Source organism: Cupressus sempervirens, chromosome 8 (assembly GCF_028749045.1).
Source record: "Cupressus sempervirens isolate cs-2001-9-10 chromosome 8, ASM2874904v1, whole genome shotgun sequence".
NCBI classification, from domain to species: domain Eukaryota; kingdom Viridiplantae; phylum Streptophyta; class Pinopsida; order Cupressales; family Cupressaceae; genus Cupressus; species Cupressus sempervirens.
The window spans coordinates 16,206,180-16,225,995 of record NC_143125.1 but is presented as its reverse complement, the minus strand read 5'-3'; the positions used below and the strand labels follow the sequence as shown (position 1 = coordinate 16,225,995).

Below are 19,816 nucleotides of genomic sequence, written 5' to 3'. Positions count from 1 at the left end.
TTTTGATTTGTTACCCCTTCTCCTCATTAAGAGTTTCCACTTTCAAACCCCTTTTGTCTTTCCTCCAGCTCCACAAAAAAGGAACCCCAGCAGGATTGACATAGTCCTGGCTCCATCAATGGACCCCTTATTCTTATCATTCCCAATATGTCTCCTTTTATGAGCCTCTGGATTGTTGGGAACTTTTCAATCTCTAACCCAATGATTCAAGGCTTAGACCATTACAATATGTATATCTGAGCTTGTATGTAAATCTGAAAAATAAGTTACCTTAATAAAAAAAACCAGAGAGATATTTAAGTTCTTTGTCATGCTAAAATCAGCCACTTCAACATGCTTGACAAACCTATATTAGATGGACATAAAATACCAAAAAATTAGCATTATATCACCATAAGATAGCAGCATAAAGAATGATATATAAATCAGCAACATAAGAAGAACGTTTCACAACACAGCATTTGGAGAACCTTTTGTGCAAAAAAACTCCATCAAGAAAAGAGGCCTAGCATATATTATCTTCAATAGCAAGATTGCGATAAATTAACTTCCAACATTTCTTTTGTATCTTTATTCTAGCAACACTTCATAGGATAATCACCTCCTTTTTTGGAAATTTTCAAGAAAAAATGACATACACTGCAATGTCCAAGTCATTTCTGATTACCCAATTCCAACGTATTTCAATGATATATCAAATACAATACAACAGACGTAACTCCTACAACACTTCATAATAAGCTGAGTAAACATGTATAATCAATGTAAGAAGAACCCAAACAGTGGAGTACCTTTGATGAATGATAGTAGAGTACGTTGCAGGTCTGATATCAAATGTACCACACTACAAATAGATCTAATAAACAAGGAAATTGCACAAAAACACAACAAACTCATGCCCCGCATTTCAAATTGATAATAGGCTGAAACACCATCTCAAAACACACCCAAGCTTCACCAAATCACATTAGAAGAACATATGAAACTAGTAACTACAATGCTGTTACAGAAAGAACATAGGACCGTCTGCCCCCCTTAAGCTTGTCATATCACCAAAATTTCAATTCATGTTTGATAGGATTTTCCTCCAACAAGCTGAATGCCAAAAATTAACATTAGAAACCTTCAAATATTGCAGCACTTCAGTCCATAACTCACACCTCCCTCACATGGACACTCCAACTTACAGTACAACCCTCACAAATCACAACTTCAATCTGCTCCTTTAAAACTGTATGGCCATCACAATATTACTGTTAGCAGCGAAAACAGCCGGGAGAGGGAAACATGATGCCCATAAAGAAGGCTCCATAATATTGGGGCCAGGTCATGAATGGTACAACCTGACAAGGATGTACAGTCAACAACAATTTAACTCCCAATTTACTCCTAAAAAACTAAACATAACTACACACTAGTAACAGAAAAATATCAAAACACATCAAAATTGCCAATACTTGCAACAAAAACTGAAGATTCAAAATCAGCTAAAGGGGGCTTTCATTCCCAAACCCAGCAATCTCATAAAGGTTTCGATCCTGAAGAAATTTCAAGGTGAACACAGGTTTTCTCCATATGTAGAAGCAAATAGTATACCATGCCTAGCCTTCCAAATGAGCTCTCATCCTCCTTTAAAACTTTTCTAGAGGGAAAACATAAATGACAATCCTGTTTTTCATCCACAAAGTTCTTGTTTTCAAAAGAAATTATAACCCAATGTCTAAAAAGACCCCTTTGCCTATGCATCCCATTTACTGCACAACTTAACACCTGTTTAATAAAACATGACACTAAAATAAGACCCCTTTGCCAACACAAACCATTTACTGCACAACTTAACACATGTTTAATAATCTATTAGAATAAGTTGTTTTCTTAAATATTAATAACTCAATAATCTAACCAAGATGTGGAAATATCAAATTGAAACAACATTGCAATTTTTGACCATATCAAAGTGAACTTCAAGTCTTAGGGCAATGATGCAAAGAAACTCGGTGACTTTCTAAAAATAGCAAACTTCTCCAAAAAGTTTGGAAAGCTCCCAAAAAGTCAGAAATCAAGTCTAAAAGCATCACCAGGCACACCCAGGCTAACTAAGCTCACTGCCAACAACTCTACAAGACTCGTCTTGTGCTCTACAAGAAATCTGGAGTCCTCCTTACTCGCCAATTAGCCTACAAGAAAACTCAAAAAAAGGACCAATTGTTTGAAAACTGATCATGCTTTAGAAGGGGACATTACACTTCATTAGCTACAAATACGACTACCCCCACTCTTTGTCTTTCTATGTACACTCCTCCAGAAAACATCCATATTTATAGAGTTTACAAAGCAAAAAGGGATGGTACTAGAAATGGACACCTAAAAAGACCACATGGCAAGTCTTTAGCACTTGCATGCATACCAAATTCCACAATGCATCCATGAGTGTCTCCTTTCATGCAACATGCAAAACTCAAATGCCTTCTTGTTATGTAAGTCATGCGCATATGTAAAACTCAACATGCACATCACATTCACAAGCAAATCATTCACCTGACATGACAACTTCTATTTTCAACCATTACATTCCCATAATTCCTATCATAGTTAAACTACCAAATGACAAGGAATAACTTACACAAAGTGGTACACCTATCTCCTTAAAAAAGGCGACATGTCATCCTTGCATCCTTAAATGTAGGATGACACCACTCCGAATCTACTCCCACTAAGTGACATCACCACATGCACATAAATAATCCCAACATATTCCAACAGAGGCAAAAAAAACTATATATTACATATTCAATGCTAGGAAATATCAAAGGTTGAAAGCCCAATTTCAATTTGACATGTATTTTTAGGCTATATAATTTTGCTAACATATCTGTTACGCAAATTATATTGGTCTAATCCATTGTTTTGTGAATGTTTTATGCTGTTCAAACTTTTTTCCTTGCTCAAGGGTTTTATAATTTATTATCTCATGTATTTAATTTTGTAGGTTCTCAGACAAGGAGTATGATTACCCACTCATAGATTCTACATCCTCTACAGTATTCTTTTTTGGCGTTTCAATATATTTACTTTCTAGTATTTCTATTTACTTGATCATGCATATTTAGTATAGTTCATAAGCCTGCTAAAGTGAGGGCAAAATGTAATGCCTAAAATTGCATAGTGTATTTTAGCCTTTTTTCCCACCTTTTGCCCCTCTCCTTGTCAACAGCTTGGCATTTCCATTGTGTCACAAGTGTCAGTCTTGCATTATCTCTAATGTGCTGGACTTTTTATAAGCCAGAATTGTTCAGGCACTAGTGTAACTTGCAGATGTGCACTCAATGCCCTAGTATTCTGCAACAATTCATCATTCTATGATTGTTTCTAGGCATTTTAACACTGTCATATTTCCAGTTGGCAAGTAACCACTTTGGAGAGAACCTAAACAACCAATTGCCCTTCTCTTCACCCCTTCTTTGACTCATTTTCAAACAATTCCTCATTCATTAAATCCTCTTGCAACTTGAATGCTCTTCCATCATTCTCCATCATTGAACAGCTCTCTATACTAACACTGTGATTTCATACTAGGTTATCCAGCACTTTGTCCGATTCACGAGAAGTGTAGAGGCAATAATTGCAAAAACTATTTAGTCCTCTGTTTGCTGAAAGCTTTATGACGTTATTTGCATTTCACTTTGCTCTAACTTATTCTTTGTTTTTTCCGTTGTCACCGCTATTGATCCCCTTATGCTATTGCCTTAGCTATTGTGGGAATACATTGTCATTCACTTGCATTCTTATTCTCAGTTTATTGCACTCTTTTTAGCACTGTTACTGTTCGCTCATTCCTTAATACACTTAGTATTAAAGAACACACACTTTCTTTCATTATTTTCAAAGTATTGGCTATCTATGGAGGTTCAATGAATATATGAAGGAATCTTAATGACAAGCATGAGACCATCAGTCTAAGGGATCCAGTATCAAAGCTTATGTCATCTCCATGTTCTTGATATATGCTCTCCGGTTATGAATCTTCATAAAGAAACCAGCAGTTTTGTGAAGTCTTTCCTCTTCAAAAAGTTCATTTAGACAAACCTCCTTCAAGTTGTCCTTGTACCATCCACGGATATCTTGGTAAGCAGTGCACTCAAAAATGAAGCGTCATTCAGTATTAAGAATATAGCTTCATCGGATTGAAGCATTTGTATCATGAACTTGAAATTAATAATGATGGTTGAACATATATTTAAGTGTGATTTTCACACACACACACACACACACACACATATATATACTAGTATCGATCACATTATATGTTACATACGTTCTTAACTAATATGTATCGGCTGTTTTGGATCGATGCATAATATGCATCAGCAATTATATCGATTGAGTTTGACAGGATTCATAGTCATGAATGGGTATGACTCCCCGTGGCATTTGCCACGGGGGACCCCCAGCAGTAATACAAATACTCTCCAATGACTGTGGGAGACTACAATCAATCACATTGGCATCGTATCTCTTCTTCCAGCAGTCATCAATTTCATAAAGTCATTCAGTCTGTCCTACATCAGTTTTCGATAATAGCAAAGAAATCAGATGTCATCTGATCTACATTATCAGCAAAGAAAAAGGCATCAAGAGCATTCATAAAATAGGATATTAATAACTGCTCTTCGGGTGTTCAGATTTATTCACTAGAAAAGATCTACAATTAACATGGTATCAGAGCTTAACTAGAGAAAAATAAGTATTCAGGATTGTTCTTTGCCTTAAAGAAATCAAACTATATCTAAATCAAAATGGTGAATGGAATCTAAGTAGAAGACAGATTGGAAGGGGCTGCAAACTTCTCTTCATGGGAAATTTGAATTATAGCCTTACTTGAAGAACTCGAATTAGAGTCTTTTAAAGAAGAAGACATTAAAATGCCTAAAGAAGAATCAGAAAAAACAACTTGGAAAAGACATAACAATAAAGTTAAAAAGATTATAATTGATGTTGTAAGGGATCACGTACTTCCTTCCATAGCAAGATTGAAAACAGCATATTAAGTTGTGATGTGAATATCAGGATTTAACTGTGTGATTTTTGAGTCAAACTCGATGACCCATGTTTCATGAGTAGTGATTCAACATGAATCCATCTCTCATGATAATAAATGGAACACTTAGCACTCATTGGATCTAGGTGATGCTCACAGGAGTGAAGCACCGGGACTCCACTATAATTCATTGTGACAAGCAAAGTCGCATTAAACTATCAGTTAACCCAGTTTTTCATAAAAGGATGACATCTTCACTAAACCTCTTGCTAGGTTGAAATGTGATTACTTCAGGAACAAACTTGTTATGACCAAAATGCAATTCAACATTTTGTAAATTTATTATTGAATATTCAATAAAATCAATATTGCAATATTGGGGATATGTTGAGGCAAGAAAGGTGACGATCTTTCATGTGTTTGAGGTCACTATTGTAAGGTGACGATCTTAACAATAATTTGATCTGTTGCTATGTGTCTCCTAATGATTGGAACACATGACTTGCAATATTGGGGATATGTTGAGGCAAGAAAGGTGACGATCTTTCATGTGTTTGAGGTCACTACTGTAAGGTGACGATCTTAACAATAATTTGACCTGTTGCTATGTATCAAGGTTGATTACATTGGGGTTAAAATCCAGGAATGTATTGAATATCCTGATATGGTGATTATCACTGCATTCAGTTCCGGAATAGATATGAATAGTGATAATGGTTGATTCAAGTGCATTACTAGGAAGTATGCATTATTACTAGGAAGTATGCATCATTACTAGGAAGTATGCATTCAATCCTCCTAAGAGGGAGTGTTAAGAATATAGCTTCATCCAATTGAAGCATTTGTATGATGCACTTGAAATAAATAATGATGGATGAACATATATATAAGTGTGATTTTGCCACATACATATATGTGTGTGTGTGTGTGTGTGTGTGTGTGTGTGTCTATCACATTATATATAAGTTCTTAACTAATATGTATCAGCTGTTTTGAATCGATGCATAATATGAATCGGCAATTATATAGATTGTGTTTAAAAGGAGTCACGATCATGAATGGGTGTGACTCCTCGTGGCACTTCAACCATTCATGATCATGACCCCCAGCTGTAATACAAATACTCTCCGATGACTCTGGGAGACTACAATCAATCACATTAGCATCGTATCTCTTCCAGCAGTCATCAATCTCATAAAGTCATTCAGTCTGTCGTACATCAGTCTTCAATAATAGCAAAGAAATCAGACAACGTCTGATCTACATTATCAGCAAAGCAAAAGGCATCAAGAGGATTCATAAAATAGGATATTACGAACTGCTCTTCAGGTGTTCAGATTTATTCTCTAAAAAAGATCTACAATTAACATTCAGTTTCAACAACTCCTTAGTTGCTGAAACAAATGTTTTTTCTGCCCAAGTCTCTTTGGGAACTGTCAATCCGCCTATGTCGTCCTTGGATGATGAGACCCATTTCTGAGTTGTGCCACTGACAATCTAGCCTTACACTTACTCGCCACTCATAAGTAATCTTTCTCGTCAAGATCCCAAGTGGGGTTGAACTCTTTTACATAATGAGTTGAAAAAACAATTTGGGGACTTGACTTGAAGGAAAGGTCTAGCCACAAAAGAAAACCCTCATCTTCTTTAGCTACACGTTATCACCTGGAAAATCTTTTGGCAGTTTGGCAATATCCTTCCATTTTGTTCTTTTCTCATTTCTATCAATTTCTTAAATAACATAATTCGTTTCTGTTATTTTACTTCATCCCTGGTAATCTTGGGAGTCCCTAGATTCATTTTTCAAAGTAAATCTGTAATCTGATTGATTCCGTCATACCAACATCCACACTTGGGACTAGCATCCAATCCAGCTCCCAATTTCTTAGCCAACTTCTTTATTGTAATTGATTTCCTGTTTTGCTTTCCTCTTGTTATTTTTCTCAAACAACATCTATTTGTTTCTGATTCAGTGTTTTTTCTCGCTTAGTAAACATAATTCTTTCAGGTAAACATAATTCTTTCAGGTTCTATTCTGTTTAGAAGCAGATTACGTCCCTAAACTGAAAAAGACCAGTTAATCTGACTATAGTTCTTAATGAGATCAGGTAGCAAAGGAATTAGTCTACCTCTTGCTGAATCAAATTTCAATAACTAAACGTAGCAATGGTTTAGGTTTCTTCTCTATAACCCTGGCACGGGCACTTTCCCTGGTTTTCTGTAGCTCTTCATTTTGTATGTTTCCTGGTTTCTTCTTTCTTGGCCACAGGCCACTAAAGAACCCCCTAGATTTATATTCTAAAAACACAGAACCCAAGCCAAATTCAACAAGATGATTCGTTTTGAAACCAAAATCATTTGTTTCACAAATTTCTTTTGTTTGTATAATTTAAATTTTTCAATTTTATGATTCAAATGATTCAATAAATAGCATCTCCAAACTTGTTCCAGAATAGCTACATTTTGAACTCGCACTTATATTCCTTACTTTTTAGTATATTGATGTTAAATCTGTTTACGAGACTCCGGCAGAGATATAATGAGAGGTCTGCTTGTTACACTTGCCTGTGGAAAAATTAAATATTGAAGCAACTGAGTACAAGGGAATCCTTAGACAAATACAGGAAGTGAAATCGTAGAGAAATACAGGAAGTGGAATACTTACCCTTTTTATTCATTCCAGGTCCTCTCTGCCCAGGTTCTTCTTTTGATTGCTGCAGAGTTAATTGACCAGAATAAGATTAAGAGCTGGTATGATCATAAAGCAGAAATCAGATGAAGGCTGAAGTTTGGATATTCAGAATTAGAACCATGTACCTTCATAAGTTTCAGAAAGTCCAACAGCTCTGCTTCAGAATTTTCTCCAGGCTCTCTGCATTGAGAAGATTAAAAAAACAGTTTAAAAACATGGAGCACCAAGATTGTTAAATTTAAGATAATTATTTTGGAAGAGATTTTAATTATACTTTTTAACTGCTGCCAGTTTCTTCACTCTCCTTTGAGGTACTTTGGGAACAAATTTTGCCTGTAGTCAATAAAACATGCTTGCAGTCACTAAAACCATTGTGCATTTGTCAAACTCAGATTTTCCCTTCATTATCTAACTTCAAATGATACTACTGCAACAGGTCCTTGCAAGTGATTCTAAACAAGAGGGTGAAGGCTAGGATGTTCTATCCATATTACATAGGTTATAGAATATACTTATACTAGTTATAGAAGATAGTAATTACCTGGTGGGGGGGGAGATGGAGCACCATATATGCTGAAAGGTGAAAGATACAGGTAGATTTATAGGTTACTGTCAAGCAAGACAACAGTTTTGGGTATAAGATCCCCAAGTTACCATGGTTCGTCCCTGGACCCCCCAGACCCGCAGAAGTTCGAACTGGTTCGAAGTTCGGGTCCAGTTCACAGTCCAGTTCGGGAAGGGTTCCAATTTTTGCCTTCTGGTTATCAGGCCAAAAAAATCAAACCAAGTTTATGTTAGTTGTGAGATCAAATAGTTTAATAAATCTTTTTTATGAGGAGACTAGGTTTGGAACCATTTTAGCTTTCATAAGAGGTTCGGTGGACAATTTCTCTGGTAGTTTCCACATCTATATAATAAGCTTGTTTTCAAACTTGTAAGCAGAGTTTTTGATGTACATTTTTCGTGATTAATGAAAGACTGCTGATCCTTTTCCCGTGGTTTTTACCGAGTTGGGGTTTTCCACGGATATTTTGAGTTGTGCATCATATTGTTATTTTGTTCAATATTTAGATTTAGGTAACTTTTATTTACCTAATTTACATCAATTGGTATCAGGGCCTTGCTAAGCCATTGTTGCAGATTTGGTGTGCATAAGTTTTATTTCCAGGTGATTCAATGGAATCAATGATAAGTATTCGGCAGTTTTTGGCAGACGCAGTATACTTTCAGGTTTCACAAGAAAAGACAATTGCGTCATTATGGACGAAACTCCATGACTTATATGAACGAGACATGGCATTTAATAAATTATTTCTTATGAAAAGATTATTTAATCTCAAAATGAAGGAAGGAAGTTCAGTGGCTGAACATTTAAATAAGTTGCACACTGTGTTGAATCAATTGACATCATTTAAAATTATTTTTTATGATGAAATTAAAGCACTTCTACTTTTTAAGTTCTATGCCTGATAATTGGCAAAACTTAGTTGTCACCATAAGTAATGCAGCAAAAAGGTAAATTGTCTTTTGACAATGTTTCTAACAATTTGTTGAATGAAGAAATGCACAGGAGATCTATGGGAGAGGAAATGCCAAATATGGAGGCATTAACCATATCTGATCGTGGAAGAAAGTCATATAGAAATAATTCCAAGCAATCAATTTCAAGAGGGAGGTGAAAGTCTAGGCATGGAAGAATAACCTGCTACCATTGTGGAAAGCCTGGCCATATCAAAAAGTATTGTTGGAAATTAAAGGAGGAACAAAAGGAGGAAAAGGTAACCAATAATAATGAGGAAACTACTGCTATTCTATCAGAAGGAGAGGTATTAATTACTGTACCTTATGAGGATGTATGTCTTTCTACTTCAAATAATGATAATGATTGGATTTTAGATTCTGGAGCCTCCTATCAGGTTACACCAAGCAAAGAAAACTTTATTTCTTATAGATCTGGTTATATGGGTCAAGTTTGCTTGGGTGATAAAAGTCTCTGTAATATTGAAGGGATAGGAGACATTCTAATAAAAACAGAAGAGAGTTGTAGTATATTGCTGACACAGGTTAGGCATGTACCAGAACTTGGAATGAATTTGATTTCATCTGGTAAGTTAGACGATGAAGGCTACCATACAACCTTTGGGAAAGGAGGATGGAAAATTAGAAAAGGTTCATTGGTTGTTGCGAAAGGGCAGAAATCAGGCTCTCTCTACAGATTAAAACCAAAGATTCAAAGATCAAACACTATTTCTGTTGCAGAGGAAGATTTTGGCGCTGATTTGTTGCACAAAGGACTTGGCCACGTGAATAACAAAGGTTTGAAAATTCTTGCCCAACAAAAACTTTTACCTGGAATAAAAGGTACAGAATTTATTTTTTGTGAACATTGTGTTATGGTTAGACAAAAAAGGGTATCATTTATAAGACATACACACATATTAGAGTTGATACATTCTGATGTATGTGGCCCAATTGATGTAAAATCTCTTGGAGGAGCAATTTATTTTGTAACTTTTATTGACAATGCATCAAAGAAGGTGTGAGCTTATCCTATAAGAGCAAAAATCAAGTTTTAGATATTTTCTAGAAATTTCATATGGCTGCTGAATGATAAGCTAAAAAATTGTTGAGATGTATTAAAACAGATAATGATGGGGAATACTGTTCTAAATTATTTGAAGAGTATTGCAGCAAAAATGGGATAAAGCACATTAAAACAGTTCCTGGTACCCCACAACAAAATGGAACAGCTGAAAGAATGAGCCGAACCATAATGGAGAAAGTAAGGAGTATGCTTTCAAATTCTAGTTTGCCAAAATATTTTTGGGCAAAGGCTCTCAATACAGCTTGCTACTTAATAAATTGTTCTCCACAACTTCACTGAATGGTGGTATTCCTGAAAAGGTATGGACTGGTAAAGATCTATGCTATACTCATTTGAAAGTATTTGGCTGTGAAGCATATGTGCATATGCCTAATGAAAAAAGGTCCAAGTTGGATGAAAAGTCTTTTAAATGTATTTTCTTGGGATATGCTAATAATGAGTTAGGTTATCAGTTGTGGGATCCTTCAAAAAGGAGGATTATTAGTAGGGATGTTATTTTTAATGAAGAAAAAATGTTTGAGATTAGTAAAAATTGTGTGGAGAATCAATATATTGGAATTCCAATTGAAAAACAACAGGAAAATAAGCCACCATTGCAAGCAAACAATGAACAACTCTTGCAACAAAACGAAAACCTGGGATGCCAACAAGAAGTATAAGAACAACCTCGCAGATCAAGTAGGGCACATTGGCCTTCACAAAGATATCCTGCATCCAAATATGTGTTACTAACAGATGAAAGTGAACCTACTTGTTTTCAGGAAGCAAGTGAAGATGAAGATTGTGTAAAATGGAAAGAGGCTATGCAAGAAGAGATAAAATCTCTACATGATAATGAGACATGGGATTTGGTTGAAAGATCAAATGGAAGAAAAGTTCTAAAGAACAAATGGGTGTATTGCATAAAACATTAAGGGAAAGAAAATCAGAAAAGATTCAAAGCACGACTTGTGGTGAAAGGAGCACGACTTGTGGTGAAAGGATTTGAACAAGAACTGAGTATTGATTTTATAGAAAAATTTTCCCCTGTTGTCAAAATGACATCAATAAGAGTAGTACTTGGTCTTGTTGCCGCTCTAGATTTACAATTAGAGATGTCAAGACAGCTTTCTTACATGGAGATTTAAATGAAGAGATCTTTATGAAGCAGTCAGAGGGATTTATTGGAAAAGGTAAAGAGAGTCTGGTCTGCAAATTAAAAAGGAGTCTTTATGGGTTGAAACAAGCCCCACGACAATGGTATAAGAAATTTGACTCTTTTATTAATAATAATTTTAAAAGATTACATGCAGATCATTGTGTATATATTAAAAGAGAAGAAAATGGCAATTTCATTGTCTTATTATTGTATGTTGATGACATGTTGATTGCTGGAAAAGATAAATTGATGATTTAAAAGGTTAAAAGAAGAATTAAGTCAGGCTTTAGCAATGAAAGACTTGGGACCAGCAAGAAAGATTTTGGGGATGCAAATTACCCGGGATAGAGAGAACAAAAAATTATGTCTATCACAACAACATTATCTTGAAAAAATATTGGAAAAAATTAATATGTCTGATGCAAAGCGTATAGGTACACTACTTGCTTCTCATTTTAAATTATCATCTAATCAATGTCCTACCACTATTGAAAAAAGGAAGAAATGTCAAAATTCCATATCCCTTGCAGTAGGAAGTCTTATGTATGCTATGCTATGCACACGGCCTGACATTGCATATTCAGTGGGAGTTGTAAGTAGGTTTTTGGCAAATCCAGGCAAAGAACATTGGGCTGCTGTTGAATGGATTCTTAGATACATCAAAGGATCAGTGAATCATTGTTTGTGTTTTCAGGATGTTGATATCTTGTTGGAAGGATATACAGATGCTAATATGGCAGGGAACATAGATTCTCGAAGATCTATGACAAGATATATTTATGCATTTGCAGGAACTGCGGTCTCATGGGTATCTAGGTTACAAAAAGTAGTGGCTTTATCTACCACAGAGGCTGAATATGTTGCACAGACTGAAGCGAGAAAAGAAATGCTATGGATGAGAAGGTCTTTGGAAGAACTAGGTTTGATACAAGGTATGTATTGAATTGCGATAGTCAAAGTGCAATTCATCTTGCTAGAAATCCAGCCTTTCATGATAAAACAAAACATATTGATGTTAGATATCACTGGGTTCAACAAGTGCTCAATGATGGTCTTCTACGATTTGAGAAAATACACACCAAAGATAATCCGGCCAATATGTTAGCAAAAATTTTACCAAGGGATAAGCAATATCTTTGTAGAGCCTTGATTGGTTTGATACAAACATGATGAAATAGCCTAGAATTGGATCAGCAGCAAGAAAATATAAATAATGTCCACTATTTGATCTCAAGTTGGAGATTGTTAGTTGTGAGATCAAATAATTAAATAAATCTTTTTAATGGGGAGATTAGGTTTGGACAGTTTCTCTGGTAGTTTCCACGTCTATATAATAAGCTTGTTTTCAAACTTGTAAGCTGAATTTTTTATGTACATTTTTGGTGATTAATAAAAGGTTGCTAATCCTTTTCCCATGGTTTTTACCCAATTGGGGTTTTCCACGTATATTTGTGTTGTTCATCATATTATTATTTTGTTCAATATTTAGGTTTAGGTAACTTTTATTTACCTAATTTATAGCAATTTGAACCACGTGCTTTCTAGGCCCCACAGAAGGCAATGAAGTGATTTTTTTGCAAATTCTAATTAGTTTTTGGCATCCACAACCCTAAAAGGTTGCAATGAAATGCAATTGGTGGCCTCTCATTGTCATTTTTTGTGGCCTCTCATTGTCATTTTTTGTGGCCTCTCATTGTCATTATGTTTTTTTGAAGAACTAGATGCCAATACCATTGTTGTTGCTGTTGATCCCATTGGCCTTAGCTCTATTGTTGAGTCAACTAATGCCAAAGAAGAAGAAGATGAAGATTGAAGAACTTAGAATATTAATAGATTTTTATTCCATTAGTTGAACAATGATACTTGAATTTGATGCTATGATTTACTTTTAATGTTTTGAATCTTTGATGTTGAACTATATGATGGCACGATCACTATGATTACAAGTTATGGTGTTTTTGTTGTTTAAATGTGTTTTTGCTACTATGCTACATTCTAATTTTAACTCATATATAATTTTTACATGTTTTTATACTAAAAAACCCAAACCCTTTTCCAAAATTTTGATGAACTTGCGAACCGGTTCTCGAACTTTGAACTTGGAACCGAACTTGAACCAGTCACTTAGAGATCCCCCTTATGAAAGCATTCCACGAAGGAATTGTTTTCTTCCATTAACTTAAATGGTTTTGAGATTGCTAGGATGTTTGCATTCTACATATCAATGGTTTTGAGAGGTAGAACCCTATCGTCCTCGGAACATATGCTTGTCATCACAAAGTACACATGCCTTCATCTTCAAGACAACACCTTCTTTAACAAAATCTTACACACATTAGCCATGATGCAATTACAGCCTTTGCATTGTAAGGAATTCAAATATAAGAATGAAGAATGGAATATTATGTTGGCAAAATGATCAGCGCTCCCCTATGACTTGTGACAAGGGACTAACCGCCTCTTGTGGATTCTATGAGTCTAGTAGTTGTATTGGGCATTGACAAGTCAATCTTTTGGTGCAACATCAACCACACTTGTAACAAGTGGTATCAAAGCTTGGTCACATATTCAAATCCCCTCGAGCAACACTAAGGAGAAGATTGTTGGCAAAATGGTTAGTAGTCCCCTCAAGATTTGTGACAAGGGACCAACCACTCCCTATGGATTTTATAAGCCTAGTGGTTGTATCGAGCATTGACAGGTTGATCTTTTCGTGCAACGGCAACCACACTTGTAACATATTAGTCAAAACTTTCAAGAATTTAAGATTACTTGACAAGCAACACTTATCAATATAATTATATCAAACCTTTGTGGATAGAAACAAAACAATAATGCTTGATTTGATTTTGCAATTCTAGCTTCTAACCAATTCCATCAACCTTTATCCAGAGCAAAGATATTATAATTTATATCTAATCTCAAGCTTTGCTTTCATGGCTCATAAGACAATAATTTTTTGTAGGTAACATACCCTGCTCGTTTTGAACAAAAAATGTATTTTTGATCATAAACTGGAACCCAGTTAACATAACTCTCACACATGTCAAAGTTCAACAAAAGGAGTATGCTATGCATCAGGGTATATCCACAATGTAAATAACAAATTAATGAAGAATTGATTATAAACCATCAATTCTATCATCAGATGGTTACGACATAGAAAAGCACCTTTTCTTGACTCTGAAATTCTGAATACATCATTAAAATTTAAAATCAGTATAAAAGTGTAATTTAGCCTAAGGCAATATATAAAACTTGGATTAAAAATTGATTGATATTCTTCTTCATCTTCTTCACTTCCCTTTTAGAGATTTTTCTCTTGGAAACATGTTTGAGGTAGTCTTAAGTAGTCTTAGGTGGTAGCAATTTTCAAGTCTTGAGTTTGAGCATTTTTGAACTGCTGGAAAGTAATGTCTATCTGGGATGTGAGCAAGAGTTGAGCTAAGTTTGGTAGGAATATAGAATTGAAACCAAGTGATTTGTGAGAAAATGAGTTACAATCATTAGAAAATATCTTTCCCAACTTCATTTCAACCTCAAAAAGCCGGGATAGGTTGTGGGAGACAACACTATTGAAGGGATGCTGAATCCTGAAATTTGGCAAGTCTAGAATTTCTTGAAAACCCCTAGAATCTAGAATCTGCATTTTAACTCCTATTTAACTGAAATCTATTTATACAAATCTAACTTATAGTATAACTTATACTTAAATGTTATAATTGTATTAATCCTCCTAGCCCTAAGCTGAAAAATGACTAAGCATGAAAACATGCTACCAAGAGAAAAATCTTTAAAAGTGGAGTGAAGGAGAAATCTTTATTAAATTTGAAAAAACATTGTGTTGGCCACTTGAACGTCTGTAGGCTGAAATTCGTGTTTGCATCGATCAGGGCCCGCGTATTTTGTGTCTAGTCCACCCGAAGTTGACCAGCCCGTGGTCTGGTTCGAACCAAACCTGTGTGGACCAGACCCTGTCCAACCCACAAGCGTGTATCATTAGAATTTAAAATCAGTATAAACGTATAATTTAGCCAAAGGCAATATATAAAACTTGGAATTTAAGTTGATCGATATTCTTCTTCTTCATCTTTTCTCTTGGAAACAAGTTTGAGGTAATCTTAGGTGGTCTTAGGTGGTAGCAAGTCTTGAGTTTGAGCAATTTTGGCCTGCTGGAAAGTAATGTCTATCTAGGGTGTGAGCAAGAGTTGAGCTAAGTTTAGCAGGAATTAAGGAACTGAAACCAAGTGATTTGTGAGAGAATGAGTTACAATCATTAGAAAATATTTTTTCCAGCTTCATTTCAACCTCAAAAAGCCAGGACAGGTTGTGGGAAATAACACTATTGAAGGCAGGCTGAATCCTGAAATTTGGCAAGTCTGAAATTTCTTGAGAACCCCTAGAATTTAGAATCTGCATTTTAACTCCTATTAAGATAAAACCTATTTATACAAATATAGCTTTAAGTATAACTTATACTTAAATGTTATAATTGTATAAATCCTCCGAGCCCTGAGCTGAAAAATTACTTAAGTATGGAAACATGCTACCAAGAGAAAAATCTTTAAAAGTGGAGTAAAGGAGAAATCTTTATTAAATTTGCAAAAACATTGTGTTGGCCACTTGAACGTCCGCAGACCGAAATTCACGTTTGCATCAATCAGGGCCCGCATATTTTGTGTCTAGTCCACCCGAGTTCGACCGGCCTGTGGTTTGGTTCGAACCAGACCAGTGTGGAACAGACCCTGTCCAGACCACAAGTGAACCAGACCAGTACCACAGACCAGTTTGACTGTGGCTGGTCTGGGGACCCATTTGGACGAACTCCTAGACTATACCCATAAAACCTATATTAGAATTAAGAATCCTGTTAAGCTAGCTGAGGATCTGAAAACATCTAGACTTAAATCACGATCTCATGATGTTTCAGTTTCTGTACTGTAGGAAATAAAAACTAAAATAAACAACCAACTCTCCAGCTTCACTAACAATGCTAATAAGAAGTTGGAGAAAAGGAATGCAAGGTGAAAAAGGGAAGAAGCTGCTGCCATTTCCCCATATAGCTCCAGCAAGAAAGAAAACGTCAAAGAAAACACCCAGCCCAATAACACTTGCCCCAGAGGCTACAGATAACAGTGTTTCCAACAATCTGTCTTTTGAGGACAAGTTGGAGATCTTACACAAGGAGTGGCAAGCCATCAAAGACCTCAAGCTTCTGGGCAACCATTAATCGGTCTTTCTGTTTCAGTTGGCCTGGTCCCCTCTATGTTTTCTTATTGCTGGTCTTTCTGCTCGGCTAGTCAATTAATTATTTTCAGATATCTCACCTCTTGGGAGACTCCACTCTATAAAAGGATTACAAATGTCAAAAAGAAAAGGAACTACTCATAGTGTAGTGTAGAAGAACTCAATGATTATCATCAAGGCAATAAAGGATAGAACTCTTCATTGGATATTAGAAAACATCCTAGGCAAAAGCGCTCACCCAGCTGACTTCCTGGCCAAGGAAGGGATGGATTACTTCCCATCTGTGGCCTCTTTTGATAATAAGGCAAATGACTGTGAAGGACATTCAACCCTCCTTCAATCCACATTTGACAAGGACTGCTTCTTGAGAAGGCATTCATAATGTTCATCTAAGAAAAATGCCAAGTTATTACACAAAATTCAAATTAATCAAATAGACTAATAGCAATTTCCTATCACCAATCTGAAGGACGTTATCCTGTAACATGATAAAAAAGAAGTCATTTAATGTTTAAAGAACCATGCATTTCCCATTAAAGCATGTATGGAAGGTACATCTGTCCAGGCAACCATCACCATTGTCATCTCCAGCAAACAAGATCGAGTTAGGCAAGCAATGCACTGTAAGGTGATAAAAGTGGAAAATATGCATTGCCTCTTGGATTTTGCTTTGGTTGCCAACAGCATTTGGTGTGAGAATGTTCAAGCTGAGTGTATGATGGTGGAATGGCCTCTCAGGTATTCCCTATAGTGGGGTGACAGAAAGAGGAAGACCTTCTAGATTGGTAAATTAGGAATGATAAACATGGGAGCAAGTGTGGCATAATACATTGACAAAAAAACCAATGGCCCCCATTGAAAATGACTTTCGGCCAATGCTGTTCAGGAAAAAGAAAGCTTACTAGTCAGTTTGGAATCTCTGGATAGTAAATTTTTTTATTCCACGGAACATCTAGAATGAGACAGTGCATTATAGGAAGCTCAAGCACAGGGACAGAAGCAGGGCCATCCCATGTGGCAAAGATAGCCAATGCTACACCTAAGATACCGATTCGTGGGCATCAGGGGTGGCTTCCGCATCCGAGGTGGACAGATGCTGGATGCGCCCAGATGCGCTGCGGGTGCTGGCCGGAAGCCAGCCATAGGCAGCCGGATGCGCAGGGAAGCTGAGCATCCGCGGGCGCAACACCGGCTAAGCCCAAAATAATATTTTTTCACTTAAACTTGCATTAAGACATGTGATGGAAAGCATTTTTAAAGTGTTTTTTTCACTTAAACTTGCATTAAGACATGTGATGGAAAGCATTTTTAAAGTGCTTTTTCACTATGAAACCCTAAAACAACCCTAAAAGTCAATATAGAAGCATTCAGAAGAGTCATTTTAGAACTTTGTTTGCACCTACAGCCACTCCTTCATTGTGAAGCTAAGTTCAACATTTTCGAAGAGGATCGATCGAAGACGAAGAGATAGCTTTCTCAAAGAAATTTAAACCATTCAAGGTAAGTGATCAATCCTTTTCTTGAGTATTTAGATGAATTTTTTTGAGTTTTTGATGATTTTTTTCAAGTTCTTGAAGATTTTTTTTAAGGTTTTTTTTCAATTTGTTTTTTTTGAAAGATATGTAGAAGCAACTTTGGGTATCTATTTTAGTAGTTTTCCTCACTTCTTTCCACTTGTATGCATAAATATTGATGTTCATAGTTGTTCGGAACTAATTAAAATTTATTTATTTTCTTATAAAATAGGTTGCAAAAAACTAGGCAAGAATGGATACCGGTGGTAGTGCTAGTCAAAGTTCACTAAGGGGCCAAGGAGGGGAAGGGACTGATAATTTCAAAATTGATCTAGGTTCTCCTTTGTGGAGACATACAACACGGATATCACAAGTTTCAGGAGGTGGCTCGTACCATAATTCAAAATACCTGTGTTAAATGGGAAAAACTGCGATATCTTGCGAGATGCCCAAGAAAAGGATTAAAACGCCCATTCAATCGCCACCGGTATTATTAAAAAAATGTGGCATTAAAATCTAGTAAAAATCGCAAAATACCGCTGAAAGCGCGAGTTAAAATTGTGGACCAGGTCAATGCAAAACGCCAAAAAAAAATTAGGTTTTCACTCACCGATAAAGTCGTATTTTTTGCGTTTTCGTTTGTCTTCCTGCTGCGATTTCGTGTTGTGTTTTCGTTTGTATCTTCCTGTGATTTCGTGTGTTCACTGTGTTGCGATTTCTTGCTGCCACGGATCTTGTTGAGGAATCGAATTTGCGAGGAGAAAACAAACTTGCGAGGAGTCAGATTTTCTGCGGACGGCGTCTTCAAATCCGCGTTCAAAATCGACTAGTGTTCAATTTGACTACGCCTTCTTCACTATTCAGGACTGGGTCTCGCATTCATCACAGGCAAGGTATGGATAACTTTTCCTTTTGTAAATATTGGAGTATATTTTAATTTATTTGTAATTTAGTAAAAAATCATTAAAACTTACTTATATTTTAAATCTAAATAGTAATACTACAAATTAAAATATATTAAATGATTTATAATTTTAATATTTTGGTTTTGACAAAAAATTTAATTATGGATAGTGAATTTATAGTATTTAACAAACTAATAATATTTATTATTTACTATTAATAGTATTTATAATTTATAAATAAACTATAATATATTTAAATTTTAAAATACTAAATTATAAATCTTTTAAAAATTAGACTTGTTATTGACTTACCGTTATATATGAATTCAAAATTATAATTGTTAAATAAAATAGAATTATTGTAATTAAATTTAATGTTTCATTGAAATTTATAATTTTGTATATAACATAATAGCAGTATTAACGTTAAGTGTATTGTTTAATAGATTTATAATTTAGTTTTTGAATATTTAATAGATAATGTATGCTTTCTAACTATACATCGTTTATTTTTTATTAGGTTCTCTAAGTCTACAAGATGACTGGTGGTGGTAGCACTAAGGATCCTTTATGGAAACATGGGATCCAGGGGGTAATCAGTGGACATGTCGAATGTATCCATTGCCATAAGAAAATGACTTCAGGGATAAGCCGATTGAAATACCATCTTGCAAAGA

At 35.4% G+C, this 19,816-nt stretch overlaps 1 protein-coding gene across 2 annotated transcripts in view; it reads right to left on the bottom strand.

The window, feature by feature from the left end:
- The window catches only part of LOC149541362 (uncharacterized), a 42,353-nt gene that overhangs the window by 7,620 nt on the left and 14,917 nt on the right, over nucleotides 1–19,816 (bottom strand). For both annotated transcript variants that reach the window (XM_089796627.1, XM_089796626.1), the window contains exons 4-6: nucleotides 8,005–8,063; nucleotides 7,856–7,910; nucleotides 7,704–7,752 (exon numbers count right to left, since the gene is read on the bottom strand). In XM_089796627.1, the coding sequence (XP_089652753.1) occupies nucleotides 7,704–7,752; nucleotides 7,856–7,910; nucleotides 8,005–8,063 (163 nt within the window). The remainder of the gene's footprint in view (nucleotides 1–7,703; nucleotides 7,753–7,855; nucleotides 7,911–8,004; nucleotides 8,064–19,816) is intronic.